This window comes from Colletotrichum fioriniae (assembly GCF_027942845.1).
Source record: "Colletotrichum fioriniae strain IMI 355084 chromosome Unknown scaffold_10, whole genome shotgun sequence".
In the NCBI taxonomy this organism is placed as follows: Eukaryota; Fungi; Ascomycota; class Sordariomycetes; order Glomerellales; family Glomerellaceae; genus Colletotrichum; species Colletotrichum fioriniae.
Genome location: NW_027076846.1, coordinates 1,182,490 through 1,197,985, shown reverse-complemented (window position 1 = coordinate 1,197,985; position 15,496 = coordinate 1,182,490). Strand labels below are relative to the sequence as shown.

Below are 15,496 nucleotides of genomic sequence, written 5' to 3'. Positions count from 1 at the left end.
TCCACGACGTCCACGAGATGAAGTCAACGGGTGTGGCCATCTGTGGCTCAAATGGCACCTAGCAGTAACTGACTGCGATTGTGGCATTACTACAAGTGACTCTTTATACCGTGATTCCTACCGCTAGACAACATGTCTGCTTCATCATCTCGAAGCACCCATTCCCGTTTGTCGTACTTCTTTGGCCAAATGCCGTTTTTCCCAGGAGCAAGAATGCCGTTCGGATCCAGCGCGTTCTTGATTTTTTCATTGAGCTTCATCTGGGCGTTGTTGTTGAAGCTATACGTGTTTGCGATCTGGTCCATCAACGCTAGGTGTGTTCTGTACTCGCCCCAGCCACGTTCCGCACAGTCCTGGATCAGTTGCCGGATCAGCCATCGCGCTTTCAAGCGCTGCTGAGGGTCTTCGCGGTTGAATACAATGCACACAATGTGGTCTGTGAAATCTGTCAGTCTCGTGCATATCATAGGGCTGGCCGAAGCAATGAAGGACTACTGACGCATTTCTCGCATACCAATGGTGAAGGTGCCAATGAAGTCGAGTCCAGCCTCTGCGAACCTGCGCTTTGTGACCTCGTATTGGAGCTTGGCATCCTGCCCCGAAATCTTCGTGATGGGCGAAAAGAATAGGTGCGCACCGTTTGGTAGCCAGCTATGGTAATCATGATCAGTCAACTGGACAACATTGAGTCGCGATGTCAAGGCCAGGATAGGCAAGATATGACAGGATGTTGACAAGCCACATACCTCACCCAACGAAGCTCGTCCAGGGAAGGAACGCCTCGCAAGGTCTTCTCCCTTGTCTTCAAGACGCTGTATGGTTCATTTCGATCCTCCGCAAGAAAGAACTTTGAGCCGGGAACCTTTAGGAAAGCGGCCTTGATAGTATCGAGAAAGAATTTCTGCACAGGCTCCGGGCCCTATCGCGATGGGGATTAGCCATTGTTTCTGTAAACAGCGCCCGAAATGATCTTCAAGAGGTTCTTTACATAGACAGCACCATAGAAGTTCCAGCGACCTAGATTCAGTTTGGCTGCGATCGCATCAAGGTCTTCATCGGATAGTGGTTCGGCCTTGTTCGTATAAGAAGCCTTATTACCAGCTACGGCGGCGTCCAGAAGTAAATGGCGAATGGTGGGCACATTTTGAATGACAGTTTGCTGTGAGCATTGATTCTCGTCAGTCTCCGTAAGTCAATCAATCAATCGAGAGATGGGAATATCCAACTTACTAGGCGCAACGGTCTTATAATATCCACGATTTCTGACAGGTCATCCTCGCGAGGGAATGTGATCATATAGGCTTGATATCCTCCGGGATTCGGCATTAACTTTCACGGTTACGGTCAGCACATATAACCTTGGTCAAAGGTCAGGTCACTGAGGAGAAAGACATGGTTGACTCACCCACACTCCCATTTTGACGACGATGCCAAGGCTGCTCTGGGAAAAGATTCCGTCGTTGTAAGGGCCGAATCCATAGTTGAACAGCTGCCAAGCAGAATTTGCCTTCTGTTCATGGGGCGGAAGGTCTGAATTCCCTCCAGACGGGTCCGGAAGCGCTCCCATGCCAGTGCGGACGAGGGTGCCGTCGGGGAGAATGACCTCCATACCGCAATGCATCATGAAGTGATCTGCTGAGCATCAGATGTATGACCAACTTATTACAATAGTCTTCTTGACGACATCTTACCTCCGTAAGGTGCTGTGAGATTCCCAAAGTAATTAGCCTACAAGTTCTAGGTCATGGTTGAGGCTAGCCCTCAGCACTTACTGTAACCGACACCTCTCTCAAGAGTGTTCCCTGTGTCCGTCAGTCAAGGACTATATGTAGGGAAACCGTTATTACTACCAATAATTGAGCCGCCTCCAAGATCAGGTACCTAAATCCATGGTCAGAAATACGCTTTCATAGTCCTTGCAAAAGAAGAACGCACATCTAGCCACAGGTGTTCACTGAGGCCAGTCTTGACAAGATGCTCATAAAGACCAGCAAAAGTGACCCCAGGCTCGACGAGAGCGTACGCTCCATCGACATTTACCTCGAGGACCTTGTTCAGATGCCTTCCGAGTTCTATACCGAGACTGCCTGGAACTCGCGGTGCTGCGCCGCCGTACCCCGTGTTGCGGCCAATAGAAAATGGCCAGACGGGCATCTGCAGCTGGTTGCAAAGCCGCATCACATCTTGGACTTCGGGAACAGACCTGGGATTGATGATGGCGCACGATACGAAAAAGTCTCTCGTGTAGACGGCGTGCATGTCGTGGGACTTGCATGGGTTGACGTAGTCTCCGTCGGCCAGCTCCTTGTCTGCCGAGATGATGTCGAGGTTCTCTTCCCCTATGATTGGGACTATGGACTCGACAAAACGCTCAAAGTCATTGGCGTCCCAGCCGGGAGGAAGACGACGAGGTTGATGGTAAGGCATTTTGTATGACGCTGAAGTATCCGCTCAGCAAGTAGTGTAAGATCGCTTGTTGGTGCGTGACGCGATGGAATGGTATTCAAGCGAGGAAGAAAGAACTTTGGTGGTAAGCTGTCACTCATGGTATCACAATGTGTTCATGTTGTCTTATAGATGCCGATTGAACATAATTCAAGTGCTTCATCTCCTACCTGCGGTTGCAACATCCGCCCCAATCCCGAGGCCGAGGTCATGAGCCTGCCGATGCAGCACACCCTCTCGGGATTTTCCCCACACAACTCCGCATCGAAACCGCCGCTCTACTGCTCGTGTAAGTGAAACTATCTCCGAGTGCGGGGCACCGGTAAACTCTCACCACCGTGCTTGTCGCTGCCAGTTCAGTTACCGAAGCCTCCTGCAGTTGGCGTCCATCAATTGGAAAAGTTGGGCGCGAGATTCAAAGCCTTCCCCATGGGGTGTGGAGTTTGCTCCGATGCCTCTTCATCATGCTTGCCGGCATATCGTTGGCTGCAATTCTCTGGCGATAGGTTCCTATGCAACATGCTATCGGGGAAGCCACTATGGCTTGTCAATCATATCCAGTTGAGAGTACTGCCCAGAGTGAATCTTCCATATAAGTTCATGGTTTTTCGCGCAGCAGTATCATGGAGCTGTCAAAGGAAACCCCTATCTTGGTATCAAACGGACTCACCCATGTGAGGTTAAGCAATATTTTCAAATCTTATCAGTACTGTTCACGCAGGGAAAAAAAAATGAACTTGTTTTCGACACAGTTTCTAAGCCTACCACGTGATGGGTATATGTCCTCTGCCAGAGACATTATGGGCAATTGGAGTTATGTGATGGTGTTTGCGGTGATTCTACTTCTCTGGTTCTCTTCGATCATACACACCGTGTTTTTCCATCCTCTCAGCAGGGTTCCGGGACCATGGCTGGCCACCTTCAGCGAAGCCTGGAGATCCCACAAGTACTTTCGAGGGACATGGCACCAAGATGTTGTCCTATTGCACCGGAAGTACGGGAACGTTGTCCGTATTGCCCCAAACGAATTGAGCATTGTCGACGAAGCCGGTCTGAAAGCACTATACGGCCATGGTCAGAAAGTTGTCAAGGTCAGGAATCTAAGCCTCAACCAAAAGCTTGTCAATCTATGAAGTTCGTTGTCTGACTATAACTCACAGAGCAAATGGTACGACACTTGGACCGTTCCAAACATGAGTATGAGTTTCTTCGCCGTCAGGGACATCAAGACTCATCGGCATCTGCGGTCTCGCGTCTCGTCCGGGTACTCCATGACTGCCATACAATCCATGGAGCCCTTGATACAAGATGTCGCAAACTCTATGTGGAAGAGAATGGCAGAGTTTGCCGATAGGAACGCTCCGGTTCGCATGGACGAGTGGGTAAACTACTTCGCCTTCGACGTGGTTGGCAGCTTGGCTTTGGGAGGCCCCATCGGTTTCATAGAGAAGGGAAAGGATGTTGAAGGCATCATCCGGTCAATCCACGACGGCTTCTGGCTCATGGCAAACATGGGCAACATGCCACTTCAAATGGCGTGGTTCAACAACTGCATCGCGCAGTGGGCCCTTAAGTCCTTTGGCGGCGAACGGCTCCAGGCCTTCTCCAGATTTGTGGACTGGCTAGAGGTCCGTGTTGACGAGCGCTACCGAAATGGCCTTGGTTTCAAGCGGCGAGATATGTTACAGCTGTTCATCGACGCCAAAGATATGGCAGGGCAGCCGGTCACAAAGGGCGATGTGATGATGGAAGGCGTCAATATTCTGGGCGCCGGAGCAGATACGACAACTATTGGCATTCTTGCCACGCTGGGCTCGCTTCTTCTTCATCCCGAAGCGATAGTTCGGCTCCAGGCAGAGATCGATGAAGCGTATTGCTCCTTGGGACTCGAAAATACAGGGCGAGACATAGGGTTCTTGGAGTCGTCCAGACTGCCGTTCCTATCTGCCGTCATCAAAGAGAGTACGAGACTGCACCCTTCCATTCAGTATCAACTTCCGCGCATGGTTGGTCCCGGAGGCTTGCAACTGGATGAAATGGCAGTGCCGGAAGGCACGGTCTGTGGCATAAGTCCCGCTTCGATGAACAGGTCGATGGAAATATTTGGCCCAGACGCCGATGAGTGGAAGCCTGAGAGATGGATTGCGAGTGATGCAAACCATGAAGGAAAGATCAAGTATTGGAACTCTCATATAACAACGGTAAGAACACGTCCAAATTTCCTCCTTATATGTTCATCAGGTAGGGCAGCAAGGGGTGGCTAACGCGATTACAGTTCGGCATGGGAAGCAGAAGCTGCGTGGGGAAGAACTTGGCTACGGTCGAAATGCACAATTTTATTGCGCAGTTCTTCCGTAGGTTTGATGCTTCGTTAGTGGATCTGGACCGCCCCTGGCAGACGAAAACACAATGGTTTGCTTTTCAGAGGAACTTCTGGGTACGCGTACAGCGTAGATGTTGATCTGGCGACAGTGGCTAGCGTTTGGCTCCCGGTGGTAAGGTGAACTCAAATTGGACAATGGGAGCCCTCCAGATCAGCCCATACACAGGCGTCACATGAAGAAGTAATGGTATCAACCAACTTAAGCATAACGAATAAATGAGAAAGCCTTTGCCTCGACTCTTATGAAGAAACTCATGAAGAAACTCATGTCGTATTAACATGAGGTACGTAGAGCAACACACTCGAGAGCTAGTGTGGCTAGAAATAGCCGGTCCTCTACGCCCCCTCTCTGCCGATCCTCCCGGCAAGGTGCGGTTCCCCGCAGATCCACACTGGGGGAACGTCCGGGGAAGTAAACGGTATTTTGAAAGATGTTACCTTGAAGGAACATTACCCCCGATCATCTACACGTAGTGTCCAGCCGCCCCATGATACTCGAGACGGATAATCTTATCAATCATGGCTTCCAGCACGCTGTCTTCTTCTGCTACCTCTGGCTTCTCCTGCCAAGTGTGTGATCGAAAGTTCACACGTCTCGAACATCTTCAACGCCACAAAGTAATGCGTATATAAGCCTGATCCCCCATCATCCACGCTCGATCATTGGAATTTCTGACGTTTAGACTCCGCCACAGATAGTACCAACCGCCCATTCAATTGTCATTTCTGTTCGCAATCTTTCGGGCGCAGGCAAGTAAGCTCATGTCGTGTGAAGGGACGACCAAGCTAAAGCCCACATCCATTCGGAACAGGGACGTTCTCAAGCGTCATTTCAAGGCCTGCAAGGAGAGGCTTCGAGCAGATGTGGAGATTCCGCAGCTTCCTCAAAGTACTAGAGGCAAGAAGAAGACAGCCTGCGATCGTTGCAGCCATAGGAAGCGAGCTTGCAGCTCTCAGTGGCCATGTCGTACTTGTCTTAAGGACAACAGGCCTTGCACGTATGCAGCACAGATTGCCAGCGATGAAAACCAAACTTCGGCTGCGCATGGTAGACAACGAGATAAATCACCTTTGGCAGACACGAACCGCAGCGATCCTGGATCAGGTACTCTGACGGAACGTGCCATGGTCCAAGAATCTCTAGTCTCAAACACACTACTCGACGCCCGAGCTTCCAGCAACGACCTATTTTCTATGCCTGCGACTGAAGGCGGCATTGTAGAAACATACCTAGACGAGCCCCTGACCGACGAGTTAGACCTAGACGATCCCTTCCATTACCATGCTGAAGAGCCGCACGACCTGCTCATTCCCGACCTGGTCTACTCAACATTCGACTTCCCATACGAAACCCGGACACAGAACACGATCAGGTATCACTTCAACTATATGCGAAGGTTTACTAAATTTGCGGGCCTGGCGCAGTCCTTTGAATGTGGCTCGCTCCAAGAACGACAGTTACTACTCCAGCAGATCAGGAAACCAAACCCCAGGTGCGATGGTCGCATTTGGGACAGCTACTTACGCTCGGGATTCCCCCTCGCCGCAGAGCCTGACTCGCCATGGCGCAGTATTCAAAACTCTTCTGTCTCGTTCTTGACCGAATCCCAATACAGCCTCAACAACCAGCCCAACGATCAACTCTCCCGGCCTTATGTGGAGGAGGCTTCTGACGTGACGTCTAAGATTGTAGCAATGCTTAAAGACATCACTATCAGCAAACCAAGAGGCAGCAAAATCAACATCTCCTGGTCCAGCTCCATCGAATTTTCCTGCCACAACTTCTTCTCCCCTCAAAGACTACAAGACAATCTCGAGCTGTTCTGGTCGTGTTGGTATCCCAACTGCCCCATCATTCACAAACCATCCTTCTCGACTTCCAATGCATCGCCCTTGCTCATCGCCGCCATGGCCGTCTTGGGAGCATGCCTCTCTCCGTCGCCGAGCGTCCGCGCAAACGCCAACATTTGGTTCAACAGTGCAGAAGAACTCGTCTTCCTCGACGAGGCTCTTCTTGATGAGTCCATTACCGTTGATGATTCCACCTCCTGTGACGATGAAGCGGTCTATAGGCGCCTCGAAGCGATCCAAGCTGCCTACTTGATTTGTCTGATTCAATATTGGGAGGGCGTTAAACTAAGCAAACGTCGAATTCGAAGAAATAGGTATGCTATTGTCTTGGATGTAAGTGAAATCCAAATCTTGCATAACAGTCCACCCGTTGCCAGCTAACAATCTCTCTGTCAGGCAGCAAGAGATTTTGGCTTAGGTGATCTTACCCGTCATAAGCTGCCGGTTGATGATTCCTCCACTTTCAGCTGGAAAAGATTTGTGTTACTGGAGATGCTTATTCGGTAAGTTACCACATGGGAGACATAGAGTTCCCAAAAAAGGCAAGCAGAGTCTAATCTACGATATAAAGAACTGGAACCTACATCTTCCTACTCGATGGTGCGTTTGTCATTTTCCACAACTCACCCCCGAGACTCGTTGTCGCCGAGATGAGAATGAGTCTCGTCTGTCCCGACTCCTGCTTCCAAGCGTCTTCGCAAGAAGAGTGCTTCGTCCTTCTACACAATTGGTCCTCGAGCGAACCGCGGCAAGCTCAGATGCGAGTCGTTGATCTCGTCGAGGCCATGTGCAACGATCGCCTCAGCGATGAAGAGACCTGCCAAGGTTTAGCGGGTCTCAGCATGTTGAACCTGTTCACGGCCATCACTGGTGTGTACCTTTCTTCAGTTGAATCTTTCCATTTGATAGTACTTCAGGTGTCGTTTATATCCAAACGCGGGCGGACGCTTACGCGATATAACTTAGCATTACACACCCTCGGATTCCACTACGAGGTATCTCTTGCGCCCAATAGCGGGTCGTGGCACCTTCAGATAGGGTTGAATCGATGGATCTCGCTCTACGCCCAGGCCGACAGCTGGGTCGTTGAAAGTCCACCTGGTCTCCTGCTTTGCGATGAAATGTGGCGACGGCTCGGTTTCATACGTCACGCAAAGGAGTTTTGGATGCTTGCTCAGCTGATGCTGGATAAGTCGCAAGTCGAGTTGAATACGGCTGACCCAAGTTGTGGACCTTTTGACAAGACCCGAGGTACAGTGTATGACGAGAACACCATGGATTATGTTCACAACTTGGTGCAAAGTCTTGGAGACTTGAAGATAGCTTAAGATGTTGGGCTTGTAATGTCTATATTGTCACCAAGCTGAAGCCATCGTTTCCTGTCTATACGCCCATAACATCTCTCGGCTTGGACTTCTACCTTAGAGCCCTCTGGGCCGATTGAATGTGGAGCACAAATATTTGGCTGTGTACTAGGAGTTCTCTTCAAGCCCATCATTAATTTACTTAAGCATTGGTCTTCCATCCACTGGAATAAGCCATGTGGAAACGTTGCAGGACATTCCACTCGCGTAGGCGCTTCCTCGAAGAAGGCTCTTTGACGACATGCCGATGAGCCAATATGGCTGAATCAAGTCTTCCTATGTAGATCAAATGCCGCTCCTATCTGCCGTGAGTTGTGCCTCCAAGCACGGGTGTCATGTGTATTGACAACACAGCGGCGGCATTTTCCCCACCCTAACGGCAGATGGGTCTTCAACCACGAGACAAGGTAGGGGAGAACCGTCCACGCCTGTGAGTAACCGAGGTTTAAACTCAATTCAGAAGTATGGGTTTCAATCGAGAGCCGAGACCAAATGGAAACAGCGTCAAGTACCGTTTAATCCAGTGGGCATCACCGCACGCTGAGGAACACAGGCTTCCTTCTCTCGGCAGACTGCCACATACGACCATACCCATTGGAAAATTCGGGATCCCGTCCGCTCTCCCATAGACAAGCCAATGAGGGCCGGATTAGTAGTTGGGTCGGTGACGACCAGCGAATACCTGGTGTTGTATGTTTTTGAATTTTGTTTTGTGAAGTTATCGTCGTTTTGTAGTGGTCGGTGACGGTGGCCAGCTTGGGCGGAAGTGGTGGGGTTTGGTGGTGGCCGCTAGGGGTTATTTTTGGGGCTTCTCCAAGTACTATGGTTTTCCAATTATCATACTAGGGTCGCATTGCATATGCCAAGTCCACTACATGGTGAAGATGTATGAGCCTGCCGGATGGTGAGTATTGAACAGTAAAAAGTCTCAACTGCATCTGTCTCGCAGCGTCATGAGTCTATCCGATCAATTGCGGGATCAGCTATCGCGCCTTCAGGCGCTGCTGAGGGTCCACTGCGCTCAATTGCTTCTAAATCGAGTAAGGCTGCCTAGTGGTAGTGGAGCTTGCGTATAAGCTAGCACTGCCACCAGTGACCACTCCCGAGGGCAGCGAGATCACTGATATGTTATGCGTCTCCTATCCGCATTCCCGCCCTCGAGAGATGGGAACTCTACTTTGACACTTACTCATGTCGCAGCACTCAAATGAAGATCAAGCGGAAAGTCGGACCGCTGGATCACCGCAGGAGACGAACTCGTTGTCAGCCATGCGCCAAAAGACGTATCAAGGTACCTACCTCCGAACGACCCAATCCCAAACATGGCGTTACTTGAACTCACACGCGATCAAATAAGTGTCAAGGTGGTTCTCCTTGCGAGTACTGTACTCGAACCAAGAAAAGGTGCATACCTCAGACCATCTCGGCGACCGAAGTGCAGTTCATGAGCCCCGAATCCCCTGGAGAAAGCGTGCAAGTCGCTGGACTGCCGACACAAGTCAACATCTACAGCGATACCCCCTACCTTGACTTTTTTGATCTATTTATGAAGCGTTGTTTGTTCACAGACGAATTCAATGGCTTGGCTGCCGACCTCTTACCCCTGACCCAAACATGCTTGCCACTCGGGCAAGTAGTGACAGCGATCGGCGCACTCGAAGCCAGCCGACGAGCAACCGTCAAGTCCTCCCGCGGGCAGCAGTCACCTTACACCTTTGCCTTTATGTCCTATGGGGAATCCATCAAGACGCTTCGAGCTCGACTGGAGGCATCAGACGCATTCCGCTGTGGTGGAGTTCTCTGGTGTACGCTACTTCTCGGGCTCTTCGAGGTGATTGATACTTCAACCATTGTTTTCTCTTTTTACATCGTATTTACTGACCGGTAGTTGACAGTTGATGACTGAAACTTCTGGAGACACGTGGGCTAAACACATGCTCTACGGAACGGCTAGGATCATCCAAAGTGTAGCAGCAACGACGACTCAGTTTTGCCAACTTGACAGAAGACTTTTTGGAGCGTTTAGATCGCTAGAGGCAAACCGAGCCATTCTGTACGGCGAAGATACGTTTTTATCGCAGGAGCCGTGGTCAAAGTCTCGACAAGAGCTTGTCGCAAACCCGGCGAGTCAAGTAGAGACCATCTTTGACCTCCTGATCGAAATCTCTTCCTTTAGTAAAGCGTAAGTCGGCATTCTTAACTGAAAATAAATCGGAGCTCAAGGCATTGCTAGGTTCTTTGACCGTATCGAGTTAATCCGGGAGACACTACGACGTGGGCACCCGGCGATACACGCTCTAGCTGAGCAAGGTCAGCGTTTCCAGCAGCGACTTCGCAGCTGGTATGACCAAATTACACCGCATTATGGTCACCATGATCCGTATTGCATGCTAGCTTTATCAAACTACAGTGCTCTCCAGTTGTTTCTGGCTAAAAACTATACCTTCTATACATGTTGGGAGGAGCAAGATATCCCCTCGCTAGCAGCACACGAAATCGAGGCCCATGCAGCCGCTGTGGTAACCCTATCAAACCAAATTCTCGAGCACTCCAACATGCCGGGAGTGTTACTTCTGTTTCCTCTCCGAATGGCTGGAGCAAACACAAGTCAGTCTTTGCAAAAAGATGAAACTGTTAGGTTGCTCGACAGAATAGCACAAAAGGGGTTCGCAGTCTCTGGAAGAATCAAAAGGGATCTACAGGAATTGTGGGAATACCAACATGCTGAAAGGGCACGGGGCGGCATTTGAAATTTATCGGGATGGCGCCAATCAAGGAGCCTCTATGTATCAAGAACTAAGTTGCAGGACGGATGTAAAGTACAACAAGCCGACCTTGCCTCCTGACGTGAGTTTCAAAGCCCTGGGTAAACGTTGCTCAAATCTCACTTTGCTTGGATGTTAAAGAGCTCCATGATCACTCGGGTTCGTAGATCGGGGGCAAAGTAGTCGTAGCCAACGACGATATTGCACTCATTGACGTAAACCGTCACGGGAATGGCACCCTGGTACATGATGCTCCACTGAACAAATATCAACTTGACGGTTCACGGGAGAGAAATTGAGATAGCAGAGGTCTCTTACCGCGGCAACAGGCGATGGGATGAAGTCCCTCTGTACCAGTCCTTCATAGACTGCTCCAGCTTCAACCAGAATATCATCTTGGAAGATGGGAAAATTCGAATTCACGTACCCCCTCCATACGCTCGGGGTGGTGGAGTTCTGGCCATACGTCGTCAACGTGTTGTCCACGAGGCCGGATTTGCTAACGTTGGAATAGTCAAACAACGACCATGAAATCTGACCCTTGTAGGCTTCGCCCACACGGACAAAAGCCCCGGAGGGGGAGTTGTCGATGTAGCCAGTCGTGATGTGTGACAGGTTCGCATTCCTAGCTCTCGGGATTAGAAGGATGGAACATGTTGATGGGCGGAAAAAGGTACCATTTATGCTGAACAAAATTGGCCTGATACTCTGGTTTGATCAGAGGTGGCTGTGGCTGTTCGAAGCCGGCAGAGAAGGTGATCATGGATGGCGGAAAGGCAGGGCAACCGGGGGATAATGGGAGACATGTTGCTCCAACTGCCGCCGCGGCAAGGGCAGTGGGAAGGAAGCTGAAGGACTGCATTGTGGACTGTAAGTAGGATTCAGATGAGATGCTTAGAAGTGAGAATGTTGAGTTTTTTCGGCTACAATGTCCAGACATTCGTGCCTCTTTATATACATTGGGAACATGTTGCTTCTTCAGCGTCGCTCTTCAAGTGCGTTCTATGACTACCAATTTGGGATAGCTGACTCCACTCACTATGGTCGCGGCTGTGCAACATGGTGACCGGGAGGGCTGTCAGAACACGCTCGATTGTTTCCTACCATGTCCATCACATGGAGAAAAAGTATGAGCCTGCCTGACGGTGTTCAGCGAACGACGACGAGCATGTTTCAATTGGATCATTCTCGGGGTGTGATGAGTCTACTCCACCACAAAGATTGTTCGCCATGACTGAACCACCACTTATACAGCTATCATAACAGCTAGTTCGTCTTCTTCTCCTCATCCTTAGGCACGTACGTCTGCCAAGATTTGTCGCCCATAATGCCATCAATCCTGTTCAGCTTGGCCACGACGTCCGCACGGTCTGTGAGGTGCCTCTTGATATGGACCGTGGTTTGGTAGAGAATGACTAGGGTATAACGGCGTCAGGAGGCAAAAACAGACCCGATGCATGGATGCATGTTGACTTACTCGAAGGCACAACGACCCAAGGAGAATTGAGACCAATGTAGTAGACCCAGAAGTACAGAAACTCGGGTCTGCTGTGTGACACTCCGTCGGAGTAGAACTCGAGCAAGCTGGTTGAGTAGTAGAGCACGACGCCGTAGAGGTGCCCGACACTCATGATGACCTGAAAGGGGTAACGCAACTGATTCCGCTTGGCAGTAGTGATGACGATGGCCCAACAGAGGGGTCCCCACACGAGCTGGGATCTCGGTCAACATTGGGCTCTTCCACGATGCTAAGAAACGGCGCGACTTACTACTGTGAAAGACTCAACACAGAGCATGAATGGATCGGAGGTCAGGTAGCGAGAGTCGGAGAGTGCGTACTCCTTCCACAGCTGGCCGAAGAGACTTTGGTCACTGGCAAGGCCCTTATGGTTAAGGATGAAGTATCCTATGGAGGCGTTAGACTTGAACTGAGAGGAACCGAAGATTCGGAGACACACCTTCGAAGAAACAGTGAAGGAACCCGCCTGTTTGGAAGAGACAATTAGCCAGATTTGAACGAGCGATGTTTTGAGCAACACTCACAAAGAGCAAACCAAGCCACGGTAAGCTGATCTGAGGCTTTCAACTGAGGATAGGCATTTCTAGCGCCCGCGACGGCAGTAAAGACAACGAAAGATATTATACTCCCGAAGAATACGAGAAGGCTGAGAACGGAGTTCTTGTTGGCGACATAGTGCGGTAGGGCAGCAGTGACTGGGTAGTAAGGATGCGTAAAAGCGGCAGCGGCGTCTGTCGCGTTATCCATGATGGGTCGGTTCTCTGTGTGATTGTCTCAAGAGTTTCTGCAAGCGTAGAGTAACACGTTATTTCGAGTGATACCAAAGTTTCGTCGTCTTGTTTGCGAGGTGGCTGGAGTTGGGGTTGGGTTCAAGTTGAATGGGGTTCCCCGTTCTTGAAGATCGCTAGAAGACTTGCCTGCCGAACCAGGGTCGAAGTTACCTGATCAATGCCAGACACACCTTGCACTCAGCATCGGGCAACAACGCCTGGCGTCCGGCTATTTCTCAATGTGGTGAGAATATCGAATTGAGGTCTGGAAAGATTGCTCAGGTCAAGATCCGATTCTACCTACTTCCTCGTGCAGAGGCAGTCAACACTCGGCTCAATCAGGTACCTAAGATGCACGGATCCCTTGCATCGCTAGCACCTGTCAATACCTCGGCGATCTAGCAGTGTCCGATGACTTTCTTCCCAGCTCTCCCTATGTACCAGTGCGACGGTATAGACAAATTGAATTAATTGGAAGCAGCATCATCGATGCTCGAGAAATGGGATGAACTCGGAGTTGGAAGTGGCCACCCTGCCCTACCACGGTAGCTCGTCGTATCCGAAAAAGGGAATCGGACCGCTGATCTTCCGCTGCTCGGGGGCCGCCCGCAGCAGACAGCCGCTCTTTACCGCCAACTATTCAACTTCGTGACAAGCTTATCCGTACTCCCATCTTCCAAAACGGCTTCAATCTACCTTCAGAAAAAGGCCTCACTCACTCACCCCAACACCCATTACAGGTCGGACCTACAACTCATCTATTTTCCCAGACTACAAACTCAACATGGGTGACATTCCAGTTGAGGAGGCACCTTTCCCGCTCACAGACGTCGATAAGTGGGTCCTCTCACAGACAGATGAGGAGTTTAAGAAGCATGGCTGGGAGGAGCTCAAGGAGATCATTGGTAAGCGCGTTTGCGTTGCGTCTTTTGTAGATATTCTGTCCCAAAGATCTAATTAGACACCAGCGACAAATAAGCTCGAGGTTTTGAAGCGAAAGCCGTCAGACCTTCGCCGATACATGAAATGGACGGCCGAGACCAAGGCCGAGTACGGCTCCATGACCAAATTCCTTCTCACCAACCGCTTGCCCAAGCCTTGGGGTGAGCCGCCATTTAGCCCCAAGTCTACCGTGCCTTTTGAGGATCCTTCCGACTATCGCGTTCTTGTGAACGACTGGCCGTATGGACTTGACCCGGGCATCACGCATATCGTGGTCTGGTCGCGCACCATCATCCCTACAGACCCTGAGACCGGAGATATGACAGTAGAGAGCAGGCGCACTGTCCAGGACTTCATTGACAGGTACTTTGTCAAAACTCTTGGTGATGTCGGAGAAGACAGGGTTGTCTGGTTCAAGAATTGGGTCGCCCTTCAGAGCGTCCGGGCCTTGGGAGCATATCCACGTGCTGGTGCGAGACGTCGACCCGGAAGTCATCAGGAAGTGGTCTGAGGAACAATCCTGGCACAGATAGAACCTAGTCGCTGCATTCTCGATAGAACAATAGACATTTTGGCACGTCGCGCCCGCGTCCTTGGCGATACAAGATGTGACTTTGGCTATGCGGCTCGTCGCTGCCTCCTGTTGGCGGGCGGGGCGGGCTCTTCGCTGTTCGCAGCGCCCATCTGTGCCATACGCTTGCCAGCTCCGAGCAAGCCGTATCCAGCGTATGCGCCGTAGGCGGGCACGGCAAGCCACAAGAACCAACCCCAGTTGCCGAACAAGATGACGAGAACGACAGAGGCCCAAGTAACCCATACGACGTCGAACATGTACTCGGTCAAGCCCGCGGCGGCCAAGTCCTCGCCAGAGGTCTTGAGGCCTCCTCCCACGTCATACTTGGGACGTCCAGATTTCTCAAAGGACGTACTCGCAGATCAAGGCCGGGGCGGAGAGCAAGATGAACCAGAAGAGAGAGCGGGACTTGAAGATGAAGTAGAAGATGAGAAAGGCGACGTTGACAACGGCGGAACCAATGTGGAGGTTGTTCAAGGTGGTGGCGTTCGATTTGGCCCTGTCCTTCTTTGCCTTTTGCGCCATGATGGAAGTTTCTGAGGGTTGTGTCGTGGGGTACGAAGTTGGATGCAAGGTACGGAGTGAGGTATTGAGACAATAAGAGGCCTCGAGAACGTGAGTGAGGTCAAGTTAATGAAGTTAATGATGTCGGTCTTCGAAAGTGGGGTCCAACGTTCCTTTGAGTAAGGTAGAAGACAGGTTGCGACCTGGCTGGAATTGAGGCTGAAAGGATCGAGGTGACGAAATTCCAGAGAAGCAGTTGAGGCTGATGGCTGATAATGTGGCTCAGGTACGGCGGGACCCAATGGAACGGGAGGACGGCGAAAAGTGGAGCTCCGGGAACGGAAGCGAAAAGTGGCGGGTAAATGTCTCTGGCGCAAGG

At 50.8% G+C, this 15,496-nt stretch overlaps 5 protein-coding genes across 5 annotated transcripts; 2 read left to right on the top strand and 3 right to left on the bottom strand.

Moving 5' to 3' along the window:
* Nucleotides 1-89: 89 nt before the first annotated feature.
* Nucleotides 90-2,427, bottom strand: N0V96_008386 (uncharacterized protein; the record flags this gene model as incomplete). The annotated part of the gene is made up of 5 exons (XM_065758313.1): nt 90-436; nt 500-651; nt 747-919; nt 1,406-1,603; nt 1,936-2,427. The coding sequence occupies 5 exons, from the start codon at nt 2,425-2,427 to the stop codon at nt 90-92; spliced, it is 1,362 nt and encodes a 453-aa protein (XP_065613068.1).
* A 1,211-nt stretch (nt 2,428-3,638) lies between these two features.
* N0V96_008385 (uncharacterized protein) lies at nt 3,639-4,709 on the top strand (the record flags this gene model as incomplete). The annotated part of the gene is made up of 1 exon (XM_065758312.1): nt 3,639-4,709. The coding sequence occupies one exon, from the start codon at nt 3,639-3,641 to the stop codon at nt 4,707-4,709; it is 1,071 nt and encodes a 356-aa protein (XP_065613067.1).
* A 7,365-nt stretch (nt 4,710-12,074) lies between these two features.
* On the bottom strand, nt 12,075-13,074 carry N0V96_008384 (uncharacterized protein; the record flags this gene model as incomplete). The annotated part of the gene is made up of 5 exons (XM_053190000.1): nt 12,075-12,223; nt 12,286-12,520; nt 12,578-12,714; nt 12,767-12,793; nt 12,852-13,074. 5 exons carry the CDS (start codon nt 13,072-13,074, stop codon nt 12,075-12,077), a joined length of 771 nt encoding a protein of 256 aa, XP_053052422.1.
* An 807-nt stretch (nt 13,075-13,881) lies between these two features.
* Nucleotides 13,882-14,550, top strand: N0V96_008383 (uncharacterized protein; the record flags this gene model as incomplete). The annotated part of the gene is made up of 2 exons (XM_053189999.2): nt 13,882-14,002; nt 14,066-14,550. The coding sequence occupies 2 exons, from the start codon at nt 13,882-13,884 to the stop codon at nt 14,548-14,550; spliced, it is 606 nt and encodes a 201-aa protein (XP_053052421.2).
* A 107-nt stretch (nt 14,551-14,657) lies between these two features.
* On the bottom strand, nt 14,658-15,138 carry N0V96_008382 (uncharacterized protein; the record flags this gene model as incomplete). Its single annotated transcript, XM_065758311.1, has 2 exons — nt 14,658-14,912; nt 14,965-15,138. The coding sequence occupies 2 exons, from the start codon at nt 15,136-15,138 to the stop codon at nt 14,658-14,660; spliced, it is 429 nt and encodes a 142-aa protein (XP_065613066.1).
* Between the last annotated feature and the right edge of the window lie 358 nt (nt 15,139-15,496).